This window comes from Vulpes vulpes, unplaced genomic scaffold, assembly GCF_048418805.1.
Source record: "Vulpes vulpes isolate BD-2025 unplaced genomic scaffold, VulVul3 u000000899, whole genome shotgun sequence".
Classification (NCBI taxonomy): domain Eukaryota; kingdom Metazoa; phylum Chordata; class Mammalia; order Carnivora; family Canidae; genus Vulpes; species Vulpes vulpes.
This window is the reverse complement of record NW_027325780.1, coordinates 2588578-2604966: the sequence shown is the minus strand read 5'-3', so window position 1 is coordinate 2604966 and position 16389 is coordinate 2588578. Positions and strand designations below refer to the sequence as shown.

The window sequence follows — 16389 nt, the reverse complement described above, 5'->3', positions numbered from 1 at the left end:
TGGAATCAGAAAAGACCCCGAGTAGCCAGGGGAATTTTAAGAAAGAAAACCATAGCTGGGGGCATCACAATGCCAGATTTCGTGTTGGGCTACAAAGCTGTGGTCATCAAGACAGTGTGGAACTGGCACAAAAACAGACACATAGATCAATGGAACAGAATAGAGAACCCAGAAGTGGACCCTGAACTTTATGGTGAACTAATATTTGATAAAGGAGGAAAGACTCTCCATTGGAAGAAAGACAGTCTCTTCAATAAATGGTGCTGGGAAAATTGGACATCCACATGCAGGAGAATGAAACTAGACCACCCTCTTTCACCATACACAAAGATAAACTCAAAATGGATGAAAGATCTAAATGTGAGACAAGAGTCCATCCAAATCCTAGAGGAGAACACAGGCAACACCCTTTTTGAACTCGGCCACAGTAACTTCTTGCAAGATACATCCACGAAGGCAAAAGAAACAAAAGCAAAAATGAACAATTGGTACTTCATCAAGCTAAGAAGCTTTTGCACAGCAAAGGATACAGTCAACAAAACTAAAAGACAACCTACAGAATAGGAGAAGATATTTGCAAATGATCTACCAGATAAAGGGCTAGTTTCCAAGATCTATAAAGAACTTCTTAAACTGAACACCAAAGAAACAAACAATCCAATCATGAAATGGGCAAAAGACATGAAGAGAAATCTCACAGAGGAAGACATAGACATGGCCAACAAGCACATGAGAAAATGCTCTGCATCACTTGCTATCAGGGAAATACAAATCAAAACCACAATGAGATACCACCTCACACCAGTGAGAATGGGGAAAATTAACAAGGCAGGAAACCACAATCGTTGGAGAGGATGTGGAGAAAGGGGAACCCTCTTACACTTATGGTGGGAATGTGCACTGGTGCAGCCACTCTGGAAAACTGTGTGGAGGTTCCTCAAAGAGTTAAAAATAGATCTGCCCTACCACCCAGCAATTGCACTCCTGGGGATTTACCCCAAAGATACAGATCCAATGAAAGGCCGGGACACCTGCACCCCGATGTTTCTAGCAGCAATGTCCACAATAGCCAAACTGTGGAGGGAGCCTCGGTGTCCATCGACAGATGAATGGATAAAGAAAATGTGGTTTATGTATACAATGGAATATTATTCAGCCATTGGAAACAACAAATACCCACCATTTGCTTCGATGTGGATGGAACTGGAGGGTATTATGCTGAGTGAAGTAGGTCAATCGGAGAAGGACAAACATTATACGGTCTGATTCATTTGAGGAATATAAATAATAGTGAAAGGGAATATAAGGGACGGGAGAAGAAATGTGTGGGAAATATCAGAAAGGGAGACAGAACATAAAGACTCCTAACTCTGGGAAACTCACTAGGGGTCTTGGAAGGGGAGGAGGGCGGGGGGTGGGGGTGAATGGATGACGGGCACTGAGGGGGGCACTTGATGGGATGAGCACTGGGTGTTATTCTGTATGTTGGCAAATTGAACACCAATAAAAAATAAGTTTATTATTTAAAAAAATGTATGCATTTATAATTTTGAAAGGTAATACCAAATTGCCTTCATAGAGATATTGCCAATTTATGTCCTTACCAGTAAGTAGTGTTAGAATGTCCATTTTTCCATATACAATATTGCTGAAATTTTTGAACTTTGCCAATTTGATAAGTAATAAATGGAATCAGATTTTAATTCCTATTTCTTTTTTTATCGTTGAGGTTATATATCTTTTCATGTGTTTAAGAGCCACATTTTGTTTTCTGTGAATTTGTCTTTCTGTATTGTTCCAGTTTTTGTGTACATACTGTTGAAGTGAGCACTGTTTACTATAAATTTTTTGTTCATGTCCTATTCTGATTCTTTGTTGTTCATTAGTGGGAGCTCCTTATATAATAAGTTAACACATATCTGCACTGTATATTTTAACTGTTATGATAGAGAAATGGACCAAGTGCTGTGGGATCACAGGTGAAAGGTAAATTAATTCTACCTGGAAGAGGATATGGCAAGAAGTATTTGAACTGGGTCCTGGAATTTTGCAGAGGGGTTGAGAGGAAAGTATTTCAGTGGTGCAGAAGCATGAAAGTGAATGATAGGGATAAAATACGCTCTGCTGTAACTTGAATATAGGATGAAGAGGGAGGTGGCAGAAATGTGACTAGAAAGGAATCTTCCTTTGAGTTTGCATAGTTCCTGGATTCCTTTTGTTATTGAGAAGTTGGAGAAGTATTGGTTGTAGCAGTTTACATTCCCATACCCATCCAGCAGTGAGTGAGTGCCTGCATTCCTAAAAACTCTGGATATCGTCAGTCTTCATTTGTGTTTCTTTATCATATTTCTAATTTATATCTTTTTGCCTATTTTTCTGTTGAACTGTTTGTCTGTTATTATTTTTTCCTGCTTTTTGAAAATTCTTATTAGGGATATTAATTACGCTGAGAATATTTTATCTTTGTTTCCTTTATCCAATAGAAAAAAATTTTTTTTGAAAATTTTCATTCTATGTCTTCCCCATATTCTATTCCAGTGCAAGTTTAAAAGGAATTTAAAAGAAACAATGAGGGCAGCCCTTGTGGCTCAGGGGTTTAGCGCTGCCTTTGGCCCAGGGCGTGATCCTGGAGACCCGGGATTGAGCCCCATGTCAGGCTCCCTGCATGGAGCCTGCTTCTCCCTTTGCCTGTGTCTCTGTCTCTCTCTCTCTTTATGTTTCTCATGAATAAATAAATAAAATCTTTAAAAAATAAATAAATAAAATTTCTAAAATAAATAAATAAAAGGAGCAATGAGAGTTCTTCCATAGCTTGATGAGAATCATCGTATTTATAATCTTAGTTGTGGTTTTAATTTTTTTTTTTAAGATTTTATTTATTTATTCACGAGAGACACAGAGAGAGAGGCAGAAAGGCATAGGCAGAGGGAGAAGCAGGCTCCATGCAGGGAGCCTGACATGGGACTCCATCCCGGGTCTCCAGGATCACACCCTGGGCTGAAGCAGTGCTAAACCGCTGAGCCCCTGGGGCTGCCCTGTGGTTTTAATTCTTTAAGATTATTTCTTTATTTGAGAGAGAGAGTGCGTGCAAGTGCACATGCACTCTGTGGGGAGGGACAGGACAGAGAGAATCCCAAGCAGACTGCGTGCTAAGTGCAGAGCCCGATGTGGGGCTTGATCTCCTGACCCTGAGATTACAACCTGAGCCGAAACTAAGAGTCGGAGACTCAACCTACTGTGGCATCCAGATGGCCCTATGTTTTTTGTTTTTTGTTTTTTAGTATACTGACTTTATAATATACTAAAAAAATGTTTTTTGTATGCCAAAATTTTTTTAAACATTTATTTATTCATTAGAGACACACAGAAAGAGGCAGAGACATAGGCAGAGGGAGAAGCAGGTCCCCCACAGGGAGCCTGATGTAGGACTCAATCCCAGAGTTCCAGGATCACACCCTGAGCTGAAAGCAGACACTCAACCACTGAGCCACCCAGGTGTCCCTGGAAAAAATTGTTTTTATCAGGATTTGAGACAGGGTAGAGAGGCTTGTGCTTGATTCTTCTCTCATCATTTCATTCGTCCGTGTATGTGCATATACTCATAGTTTGTCAGTCAGTGGCAGATCCTGATATAAAAGGCCACTTTGGTCATCTCTGACTTTGGTTCTGTTTCTTTGTTGATAATAGGTTCTTTTTCTTCTTCACATATCTCAAAATTTTTTATTGACTGCGGAACATCTTGCATAGAACATTTGAAACCTAAGTACCTAGTTTTTATGCCTGGGAATGCACATGCCTCTTGTAACAGTGTTGAATCAGCCCAGTTAGAAGTGGAGCTAGGTTTTGGTTTTGTTGTTGCTATGGTTACAACCAGCTTCAAATTTCTGTTCTTTACCTGGTGCAAAAGGTGGGGGCAGGGTTGCTGGAAAATTTTTCTCAGCATTCCTCTTTTATGCTCTGTTTTCTGCCTTGCCTGTGTACCTGTACCTCAGGGCAGTGGGGGTGGGGGAGTCTCTCTTCATACTCTTGCTTCTTCCCTAGTGTAGATTGCTGTTGCTTATTAGTGTTTGCTGGACTGGAGATGGGTGCAGGAGGGATTCTCTGTTTTCCAAATCAGCCTTTAAGTGCGCCCTGTGTGACTGGACCTTCGGGATGGGGTTTTCTCAATATTTCTGTCCCTTTTCCTCACGGTTTCTATCTATTGCAGGTCTTTGCCAGAGTGTCCAGGCCCTTCCCCAACTCGACTACTGTTGGAAGATATTGTGCTCAGGACTGTTTACTGACCTACCCCTAAGGATAGAAGTTTTTGTGTTTTTTTCTTCTTTCTTTTCCTTATACACATCGGTGTTTACCTGTGACCTATGTGGTTTCAGGGTTACATGTCTTTCTGGTAGCAGTGACAAATCTCTGTGCCTGTATTTTTTAGGGAAGCTTTCTAGTCTCCTGGCCTGCTCCAGTCTTTCCCAGGAGCATCTGGTGGAGGTCAATGGAAAAGGCCTACAAATTGAGTGTGAACTCCTATTGTGTGTGGATATCCCAGGAGGTTTCTAGTAGCCCTAACATTTTAGCTGTTTTTTTTTCTTACCTGCTTACCTTTCTCTCCTACTATGCTACAGGTCTGACCTGAGTATGCATGTGGAGTGGGGATAGGGAATGCAGGCTGATTCTCCTTGGCTATAAGGCTACTTTGTTGCCCTGTAATCTTAGCTTTGTGATGCATTCAAGAAAAGTTGTGATTTTATCCGACTCTCTAATTGTTAATATTCATTCCAGTTTTTATTTTTCAATTTTCATTTATTTGTATCACTGTTTTTTTTTTTTTACTTTCACATTGTCAGTATAAACAGAACTTCTGCATTTAGTTTTATGAATAAAAGCATCAGAGATATTAGTGAACTTATTTACAGAATTACACTGAGAAAGAAGATGTCAGGATGTTTGCATTTCATTAATAATTACATGCCCTAGGCATTTTCTCTTTAGTTCTGTTTAGTTTAGTTTGATGGAAGTTGTGTATCACTATGCCCCCCAACCTCCATCCCGCAGTTCCTCAGGGTAAAGAGTTTTTCAGCCTTGAAGGGACTTGATCTCTGGGGTCACAGATCTTCAGAGTTCTTAAAATGAGCTTTATTATATAGCACTGATTTTTTTCTTGTTTTATTTGAGTATAACCATGGAATTATTTTTCCTTTTATGCTTTTGGAGTTAAGGATCAGATAAGGCAGGGAGAAAGTTATTACCTGAGTATAGTCTCTTGTTATATTTAATCTGTGTCATTTAGATAAACACAGCTAAATTCACTTGAAGTCAGATTGCCAGATATTTTTCCCTGGCCTTGGCAAAAACCTTCTTAGTATGATTTATTTTTATTCCCAAGAATCATAGCATTTAAGCTCTCCTGATAGGGCCTTATATAATTGCATGAACAACAAGAGTTCTGGATGTGATTGTAATGAATAAAGATAGACATTTTTGGAGGGTCATGAAAAACAGACAGTGGGTCTATAAAATTATTGACAGGTTTTGTTCAGTTATGTTTTTTTTTAATTTTGGAAGAAAGTGCTTTTTAGAGTCCTGTTTGATCTGTGTTATAATATGCTCTTTTTTTATTTAACTAAAACAGTGTTCTGTTTGTAAGTTAAAAAAATATTCTGGCCCCCTTCCTCGATCTTCAAAGCCAGGAATTCCCTTTCATGCTCGAATTTCTTGTTCCCATCTCTGTCAGATGTAGTTAGGAAAGGGAAAAAATTTTCTCTGCTTTTAAGGACTTGTGTGATTAGATAGGCCCCCTGGATTATCTAGACAGTCTCCCCATCTCAAAGTCTTTAGCCCTAAGCACATCTGCAAAGTCCTTTTTTGCCGTGGAGATATAACATTTTTGGAAAGCTATTATTCTGCCTACCATAATATTTTAGAAATATTACTTAACTAATTTCAAACTCTATGGTTAAAAGATTATAGGTGTGATTTGAATTAATGTTGAAATTTTAAAATATATTATCTCTAGCTCTTTTTTTTTTCTGTCTTAGGTTCAAACTCTTACCTGCAGTTACCTGTTGAACATATTTTCCTAGATATTTTATAAACACCTTGTTAGCTTTTGTTATGTATCAAACCACTCAAGAATTATTTATCATTGCCCACACATGTGTTGGTCAGCTGATCTAAGCCAGGTTTGGATGGGGTATCTCTTAGGACCTTGGCTGGGCTTGCTGCACATTTGAGTCTGCAGGTCAGCTGCAAATTGTCCAATCTAGCCTGGGGCTCTGTGGGGTCAGCTCTGTTTCACGTATCTCTTATTCTTGTAGCCCAAGCATATTCTTATGGAAATGGCAGAAATACAAACATGCAAGTGGAAACCTTTTAAGCTTCTTATTGGCCTAAGCTTAGAGCAGAGAAACTGTCACTTTTGCTTTATTATATTGACCAAACTAGTCAGATGACCAATCAAAGTGCTGGGAAATAGGTTTTACCTCTTTAAATAGGAGGAACTGCAAAGTCACTCAGCAAGGGGACTTGAATGAAGAGAGGGAATAAAGAAGTAGGGTCAGTGATGCAACTAACCCCACGCTCAAACTCTGTATTGCCTCAAACTAAACTCGTCTTTGTAAATACCTCCCTTATAAGAAAACTATTTTGCTTTCTTTATTTCTAGTCTTAATGATACTACTCTATGCCTACTCACCTAAGCTAGAAATGTAGGAGACATTATATAGACTTTTTCCATCTTTCTATTTCTGCAGTGTTTACTTTATAAATATATAATCTCATTTTCTCCGGTCTATTACCAATACTACTCTGGAGGCTATCATATTTCCTTGAGAAGAAAGGGAGGAATTAGTCTTTATATTGTCTCTAATTCAGCTTCCTTCAAATCTGTCTCTTGTATTATAGCTGGAATACTCTGTTGGAAATACAGATGCCACTCCTGTTCTGTGGCTTCTTATTACCTCTAGTGAAGGCGCTCTGTGATCTAGATTCTCCAGCCCCATCTTCTGATGTATCTTGCCTTCTGTTTTGCCCTTTAGTTCAGGAGTCAGCAAACTATGTCCAGTGGACCAAAAAAATCTGGTTTACTATCTATTTTTGTATAATTCATGGACATGGTCTTTACATTTTTAAGTGATTGGGTAAAAAAAGAAAAAACAGTATTTTGTGACACATGAAAATTATGAAATTTAAGCTATTTGTTCATAAAGTTTTATTGGAACGTGGCTACATTCATTCATTTTTCTTTTTTTTTTTTTTTTAAGATTTTTTTTTTTATTTATTTATGATAGTCACAGAGAGAGAGAGAGAGAGGCAGAGACACAGGCAGAGGGAGAAGCAGGCTCCATACACCGGGAGCCCGACGTGGGATTCGATCCCGGGTCTCCAGGATCGCGCCCTGGGCCAAAGGCAGGCGCCAAACCGCTGCGCCACCCAGGGATCCCCATTCATTCATTTTTCAATGTCTATGGCTGCTTTCACATTACAGTGCCAAAACTGAAATACTGAGATAAGAGACCACAAAATATTTTGCTGTCTGGTCCCTTCCAGAAAAGTTTTGCTCACCTTTGCTCTCGTCAGTTAGAATTTATTTATTTATTTAAGATTTTATTTATTTATTCACGAGAGAGAGAGAGAGGGGCAGAGACACAGGTAGAGGTAGAAGCAGGCTCCATGCAGGGAGCCTTACGTGGGACTCGATCCTGGGTTTCCAGGATCAGGCCCTGGGCCAAAGGTGGTGCTAAACCAGTGAGCCACCAGGGCTGCCCATCAGTTAGAATTTATAATTGGTCTCCTTGAATACTTGTATTCTGTTTCATGACTCAATACTTTTATTATGTTTTCTTTGCCTGGCTGACCCTACTTTTTAAAGTAATAGCTTTATTGAGATGTAATTTACAAAGCATACAATTCACACATTTAAAGTGTACAATTCAGTGGTTTTTAGTATATTCACACTTTTGACACCATCACCAGTGTCAGTTTTAGAACATTTTTGTTAACTTCCCCTAAAACCTCATGCCTATTGACAGTGATGCCCCATTTTTAATAACCTCCTTTCCCAGCCTCAGACAATCACTAAGTCTACTTTCAGCCTCTATGGACTTCCTATCCTTCATGTTTCATAAAATATGTGGTCTTTTGTGACTGGCTTCTTTCACTGGCATAATGTTTTTACAGTTCATACTTGTTATAGCTTGTGTCAGTACTTCAATTCCTTTTCACTGCTGATTAATATTTAATAAAATACGGGTATTTTAAAAGTATGGATATACCACCACATTTATGTATTGATCTGGGTTATTGGACATTTGGGTTATTTTTGCTTTTTGGCTGTTATGAGTAATGCTGCTATGAACATTTGTGTACACCTTTTCATGTGGTCATATGTTTTTGTCTTTCTAGGGTATATACTTTGGCCAATTCTTCCTTATTCTTCAAGAATTGATGTTAGGGTCATCTCTCATAGAACACTTTCCTAGTTTCCTAGACCGGATTAAATGTCTTAACTACAGCTCTGATAACACTGTATCAAAGTACTTAGCCATTCTATTGAAATTATCTGTTTATATGTCTGTCTCCTCTATTTCTCTAAATTTCTGGAGAACAGCATCAATGCCTTATCCAACTTTGTATCAACTGCATACAGTACAAAAGTTCACTTAATACTTGTTGAACTAGAAAAATTATAAAGCAGTCTATGCTTTTGAATTAAACAAACAAAAACTTTATTTTTATTATTTTTTTCTGAATTATGTACATTGGCTTTTTTTAAAAAAAAAAGTTTCTTAGAATATGTATTGAGATAACTGATCTTGAATTTTTTTTTAAGGCCTGCAAAGAAAACAAAAAAAAGTATGAAAGATAAAGCATCAGATGAGAAAAAAGATGAGATAGAAAAAATAAAGTCATATTCCTTTATGGAAGGTGAACCTGAGGATGATGTCTACTTAAAGCACCTATATCCAAGGCAGATATATGAGGTGGAGAAAGCTATTCAATTACTTAAGAAATTTCAAACTCTAGACTTTACTAATCCAAAGCAAGGTGTTTATCTTGATTTGACACTGGATATGTCACTGGGGAAGAAGGTATGTAAATTCAATTAAAATAAATTTGTGAATAGTAGCTGTGTGAATTGCTGTTTCTTAATTTTTTTAATTCCTTGTTTCCTAAAACAATTTTTGGGAAATCTTATGCTCTTTGTATACTATAGAATGAAAAATGTTTGTTTTTATTTTCCAAATATAAAATATGTTGAACATACTCTGCAGAGTTAATGAACATATGTCTCCTATTCACCTGAAAATCACTGATATAAATTTCAGCAAAAGTAGTATTAAAATTAATTGAGGTATTACTGTAACTTTGAAAAGTGACTTACGCTGCCTGAGTGTCATACTCCTTTTCTGTAAATGAGGATTTGGGATTAGCTCAGTTGCCTGCAGGTATGTTCCTTAGAGTCCTGTGTTGAGACTGAGTTTGTATGTGCATGTACCAAGCTCCTCACTCTTGCTTCATCCTAAACTTTTCTGCTTTATCTGTTTATATGCAGTTTTGGAAGACTTTTGCTTATAAAACTCTAAAAGTAGTAAAAATACTAAATTAGAGTTGAGGTCCATTATAGCACTAAATTTGGAAGTGTTGCATTTAAGAAATTTAATTTTCTTGGAAACAGTATTTTAATTTTTATTCTGAGGATGTCTTTTTTTTGGGTCAAACTAGAAGATACAAATTTTTGAATACAATTTAACAACCTCAACAACAACAGTTGAACACGTAGGAGGAGGCAGTACAGTGTAGTCCTTAAGAGCATGGGCTCTGGAGTCAGATTATAGTACAGGCCAGAATCCTGGTGTCACCACTTACTTGCTCTTTGGGTTTCTGGTTTAACCTCTTCAGATCTATTTTTCTACCTTCTTTAAGGGGAAATAAAATGCTTCTTTTATACAGTTTTTAAGAGGATTAATTGAGATAATGCATGTAAAAGATTTGATAAGTGCTTAATAATCACAGTGAACATTTACTGGAAAATTTTCTGTGTACCAGCCACAATGTTAAGTGCTTTGCATGCATTTTCTCATTTAATTCTATAATAACCTCAAAAGAGGAAGCTGAGACATAGAAACTGAAGTAAGTTGTTCAAGGTCACAGAATAGGAGGTGGAGTTAGGATTTGAATCAAGGTCTTGAATCAAGAACGTTTTTCTTAGTTCTTATTTATTAGAGTTTATACCAGCCACGCTGTAATTTTATTTTATACCGCAGTGTTACTGTTAGTTCTTTTATTTTAAAAATGTTGTGGTATCCAAGATGATCACCCTCTCAGTCAGCCGTTAATGTACTGTTGACCATTGAACAACATAGGCTGAATTTGAGGATTCACTTACATGAAGAGTTTTTTTGATAAATACAGTACAATACTGTAAATATATTTTTCTTATTTTCTTAAGAACATTTTCTTTTCTTTAGCTTTCTTTGATATGATAATATAGTGTATCTAATATATACAGTGTACCAAATATGTGTTAGTTGACTATTTATGTTATCAGTAGTTAAGTTTTGGGGAAGTCAAAAGTCATACGCAGATTTTCCACTGGGCTGGGGATAGTGCTCCAACCCCTGAGTTCTTTAGCGGTCAGCTGTGGTTCATAATGAAGACTTGTTGTACCACACACTTTCATTAACATTGAAAGGGTACTGGTGTCTTTCTAAGACATTTTTTTGTTTTTGATAGAGCCCTTTTACAACAAGCTAATATTCCCCCAGGGAATTTTATCATGATTTTATCGTGGTTACTGGTCATTGAAAAATTCCCTGAAACCAGTTGTGACATGTTAATGGCAAAGGAATATCAGTCAATAAAATTGAGTTGCATGTCTGATAACAAGTGTGCTTAAGAGTGTGCCTTCTTGTCTGAAAAGAAGTCCTCAGGAGCTTATCTTTACTCAAAGTTTTTTAAAAATATAACCTTTCAATCAGTTTTAATTAGGGAACAACCCTTTTTCCCTTTTTTCTAGATCTTAAAACTGCACAAAAACTATGGGCCTAGAACTTGTTTCCATGTGAAGTCTCTCTAAGTGATATGAGCCACAGGGCTAGACAGATCCTTGGCTTAGGTAACTGAACAAAAAAGTTCTGAGGCCCTGTAGAATCTCCACCCATGTTTGGGTGGGTGTCTCAATGCACGCCATTACATATCTTGGATTTTCCAACTGACTTCCCAAATGTCTTTCAAAGTGATAGGCAGTCTATATAGTTTCAGAATAGACCCAGTCAGAAGAGCCTTTCAGGCTTGGCATTTCTATCTTTGATTTAGGGTTAATAGTGACCTACTAAGCAGATTAGCTGGATATTTTCTGTTGTCCATTATGCATAGCTGTGCTCATATACTCCTTGATTCCTTGATAGTATCAAAAAACTTACATGTTCTTTTTAATTTAATTCAAGGTAGTAAACATTTATTTATTTATTTTTTAAAGATTTTATTTATTCATGAGAGAGACAGAGAGAGAGAGTCAGAGACATAGGCAGAGGGAGAAGTAGGCTCCCTGCAGGGATCCCAAACCAGGGCTGGATCTGTGGACCCCGAGATCATGCCCTGAGCAGAAGGCAGACGCTCAACTGCTGAGGCACCCAGGCATCCCGTAAACATTTATTGATATCTGTCACGTAGAAGGCATTGTACTAGGTTCTGGGGAAGATATGGGTATTCAAACACATCTTTTAATATAGGAGAGACTGTGAAGAATGATGTGGAGATAGAAACCAAGTGCTATGGCAGTATGGAGGTGGGGAGAGAGATAGATTTTCATTATGATTTCTTGATAGTCTCTTATGCTTTAATAGTAATCAGTAAATAGTTCTGAATTAATTAGAGGACAGATGGTAGAACTAAAATGTTGAAAACAAAACATGTTAGCTTTGTTTTTTATAGATGTAAGAGATACAGAAAAGATGAATGAATTTTTCTTAATTATTTTTCCATTGTTGTATATTTAGAAAAAAGTGGAGCCATTTGCCAGTGTTCTTAGTTTTCCATACCCATTCATTTCAGAAATCAATAAAGTTGCTGTACTTACAGGGGTGAGTAACCTTTGCCAACTTTTCATATCATTTAATTTTTTTACATATCACATTGATCAGTGCTTAGATTAACGGAATGAATAGACTAGTCACATAGCCTTATTTTCCCCATTTGAAGCAGTTAGGTGCCTTATTTGAGGTTATGTCATTAGTTTGAGAAAGAGCTAAACTAGAATATTAATTTCATCATTTTTAATCTACTACATTATGTTTCTCATAAGAAACTGAAGAGAAATAGAGAATTTGTCCTACTAGTTCCTGCTTCCAACTCAAAGTACTCTTTTCAAAAACAATGAAATTATTTTAAAGCAATGAGCTCACTTAGTACTGTGAAGACAGAAACCACACTTTTAAAAATATCTAGTCTGAAAAGCCAGGAAAGTCGAAGCTGTAACAGAGTCATACGGCTCTTTTTCAGTCTTTTTGTGTTACTTATAAACATTTGTTTGTAATGTATTTATAAATTGTTAGAGCATTTTGTTTTTGTTTTTTTTTTAATTTTTATTTATTTATGACAGTCACAGAGAGAGAGAGAGAGAGAGAGAGAGAGAGAGGCAGAGACACAGGCAGAGGGAGAAGCAGGCTCCATGCACCAGGAGCCCAACGTGGGACCCGATCCCGGGTCTCCAGGATCGCGCCCTGGGCCAAAGGCAGGCGCCAAACCGCTGCGCCACCCAGGGATCCCATGTTAGAGCATTTTGATTCTTCTATATCTGCCTCACTTTCAAGGAAGAGATTTTTTTTTATTTCTAGAAAGGTGGAGAATATAGCTGTTGGAATGCTATAAAACTTGAATGATTTAAAGGAGTGATACATTTTCACAGTAAAATCAAATGGCATAAATGGAATATACAGAAAGACAATAACTAATCCTGTGTTTTTCTTTTGAATTTTCAGACAGCTGGCTAAATTTATTTTAAGTTTTTAATTCTAGTTAGTTAACATACAGTCTTATATTTCAGGTGTACAATGTAGTTTTGATTTTGTCATTTCTTAAGTAATTTTTCCTCTTCTATATTGGTGATGTCTCCATTTAAGTTAGCAAAATTAAATATATTTTAATCTTTTACTTTTGGAAGATGATATATTGAAGGCATTGAAGAGTTAGGTTGAACCACTCTGGTTCAGTGTGTTTCAATGTGTTTCCTCATGTGTTAGTCAAGAAACACCTTAATCACCTACAAAGTAAACTTGTTCAGGATGTAATATCTCTGATGCGTCTGATTAGAATTGATGCATTTTCAGTTAAAAGTAAAACCACAATTTTTACTTTGACCTGTGATATTATTTCTTACAAAATACTTGAAAGCAGATTGAATTTACTTAAAGATTGATGTTCAAACTATTGTATTTATAGAATGCATCAGAGATTAAAATAGCAGAAGAAAATGGAGCTGCGTTTGCAGGAGGAACTAATCTGATTCAGAAGGTACAGTGTTGTATTCATGTTCATTAGTTATAGAAATTGTTATCTTTGCCATCCATTGATTTGTTACATGTGGAACCTAACCACTATGCTTACATCTTTTGATGTAATGTAAATGGTTAGTAAAGCTTTGTATAACAGGGAAGAATTTTCCCACTCTTTTAAGTCTCAAAATCAAGCTAAGAAAAAACTATCCAGTCTGATACTAATTATGCTTGACTTATTGTGATTTTTTTCCCCCTCTTTTCTTGCTGTATGTTTGTGAGAGTTTTGTGAGTAGACTGGAAAGGGCAATATGACTCTTTGTGGTTTTGAGTGGGAGATTTAAAATGACATTTAAAAGGTAGCACTCATGAACATCATTATTCATTTTTTGAAGCTCAAATATTTGTTTTTGCCTTCTTGAGGTGAAAAGTGTGATTAACTTTACAGATCACAAAGGATAGTATCTGACCTCTGTAGTAATATGATACTTTTTTTTTGTAATATGATACTTCTAATTACTCTTTTACTCTGCAGCCACTTCAGAGTTGCATAGATTCCCCATGAGGCAACAAGTGGTTATGCTGCTTGTATTGAGAAAGTAACAAAGAATTTGTGGAGCTGAATTGCAATCAGAACATTTTTTTTTTTTTTTTAAGAGGTGGGAAGAAGAAGCCTGTCTGTTGAATTTTGGGAATTATTTTTGAAAATACAGGAGATTTTCTTTAACATTCTCTAAAATCTTTCTCTTTTAAATTTAATTGTTTAGGTTATAGGAATACTTTTTGTATTTGGCGCAGGAGAAAGTATATGAAAATTTCTTTTTTTTTTTTTAAGATTTTATTTATTTATTCATGAGAGATATAGAGAGGCCGAGACATAGGCAGAGGGAGAAGCAGGCCTCCCACAAGGAGCCTGATGTGGGACTTGATCCCCAGACTCCAGGAACAGGCCCTGAGCCAAAGGCAGATGCTCACTGGTGAGCCACCTAGGTGTCCCTGAAAATTTCTTTGTTGCATATTCAGATTTGGATTTGGGGAAAGTTTGAACTGGGCCCTTCCTTTGGGATGTAGAAGAGTGTTTGTAGGGTTTTTTTTTTTTTTTTCCACCCCCAATAGTACTCTAAATGTGGGGAGGATTCTGTATTTTTAAGGAGAGTCTCCGGAATGATTTTTGGGAGTAGCGCTAATGGAAAATACAAAGAGATTATGCTTTCATGCAGAGTCTGGCTCAAAGTCAGAGGGTGGTACCAGTTCTTTCTGATGTATGATAAACTTTAATCAAATTATTAAAATTCTTTTAATTTTTAAAAACTAAACCATACCACATATTCTTTGGAATTGGAGAGTAGAGCTTAATGTCTGGAGCCAGAGAACTAATAACTATTTTTATTAAATTAGTGTACCGCCTTCCATCTGTTTTTTTTTTTTTTTTTTTTTTTTTTTCAGAAAGCATAAGAGTGTCTGGTAGAACTGTCAAAACAACAATGGAGTTTAAATGAAATTAAATGTTAAGCAAGAAATTACTTCTCAAGAAATAAATGTCTGTAACATTGTTTATTAAATAAAACATATTTGAAAAAGTAACCCTAAGGAAATCAAGTACATTTTGAAATTATTTGGTCAATATTACAGGTACAAAATTTCTCTTAGGGATATCATTGATGATCTATTACTAGAGGAAAAATGCCATCTGTATAAGGCATCACTAGCATATTCTTGCAGGTTATCACATGGAATCTTTCTTTTTAATTTTTTAATTTTTATTTATTTTATTTTTTTTTTCACATGGAATCTTTCAAAGCTCATCCATGTTATTTTTTTTTAAAGATTTATTTATTTTTTGGAGAGAGAGAAAGAGAGAAAACAAGCAAGCATATGAATGGGGGGAGGGGCAGAGGGAGAGGGAAAGACTCCTTAAGCAGACTATGTACTGAGCTCATGACCTGACCCAAAATCAAGAGTATGCCACCCAACCAACTGAGCCACCCAGGCATCCCTCATTCATGTTAATTTTCAAAGGTATTCAGGTTATGAAATAAATTCAATCCAGTTTTGTAAATAGTATCATGAGTGTAATTTTTTAACACATTCTGTATTTTTTATTTAGATTAAATACTATTTTACTTAGCACTTATAAAAGGTAAGGTACGGGGATCCCTGGGTGGCGCAGCGGTTTGGCACCTGCCTTTGGCCCAGGGCGCAATCCTGGAGACCCAGGATCGAGTCCTACGTCGGACTCCCGGTGCATGGAGCCCGCTTCTCCCTCTGCCTGTGTCTCTGCCTCTCTCTCTCTCTCTGTGTGTGACTATCGTAGATTAAAAAAAAAAAAAAAAAAGGTAAGGTACGGTGAATTTACTAAACTAATAGTCATTTAGGTAAGGCCTTTATTTAATAAATTCATTTTGTTACATTTTGAGATATCACAAATATACTTGGTTGTGAGAGATTTTTAAATAATTTAATTTTTACTCCTCCCTAAAGCATGGTTTTTGTTTATATAGTTTTGTATTATTCCAAGATGTGATTTTAAGGTTAACTGTAACATAACTTTCACACATAAATTTAAAGGAACATGTCATAAAATCCATATTGGAAAGTAATCTTAGAGTAGAAATTTCACATGCAGTTCTTTGACATTTAAAAATTGCCTCTGTTTTCATATTTATATGAATGAGAGCTCTGGGTTCTGGAACTACATTACATGTGTTTGAGATCTGGGTCTGCTCTTTGTAAGTGCACAGTCTGATTAATATGCCTTGAGACCTCAGTTTCCTATCTGGAATGTGTGGCCAACATCAGTACTGGCCTCCTAGAATTATTGTAAAGACTGGATGAACTAAATCATTTGACATGTTTAGCAGAATGCTTGGCACATGTGTTAAGTGCTTGTTTAATGCAAGTTATT

The 16389-nt window shown here is 36.5% G+C and overlaps 1 protein-coding gene across 6 annotated transcripts in view; it reads left to right on the top strand.

Annotated features, from left to right (window-relative positions):
• MRPL1 (mitochondrial ribosomal protein L1) overlaps nucleotides 1–16389 on the top strand; it is a 105953-nt gene that overhangs the window by 18856 nt on the left and 70708 nt on the right. For 5 of the 6 annotated variants that reach the window (XM_025998223.2, XM_072745526.1, XM_072745525.1 and 2 more), the window contains 3 exons: nucleotides 8822–9080; nucleotides 11991–12074; nucleotides 13432–13503. In XM_025998223.2, the coding sequence (XP_025854008.1) occupies nucleotides 8822–9080; nucleotides 11991–12074; nucleotides 13432–13503 (415 nt within the window). The remainder of the gene's footprint in view (nucleotides 1–8821; nucleotides 9081–11990; nucleotides 12075–13431; nucleotides 13504–16389) is intronic. The other variant, XM_072745524.1, reaches the window with a different exon arrangement.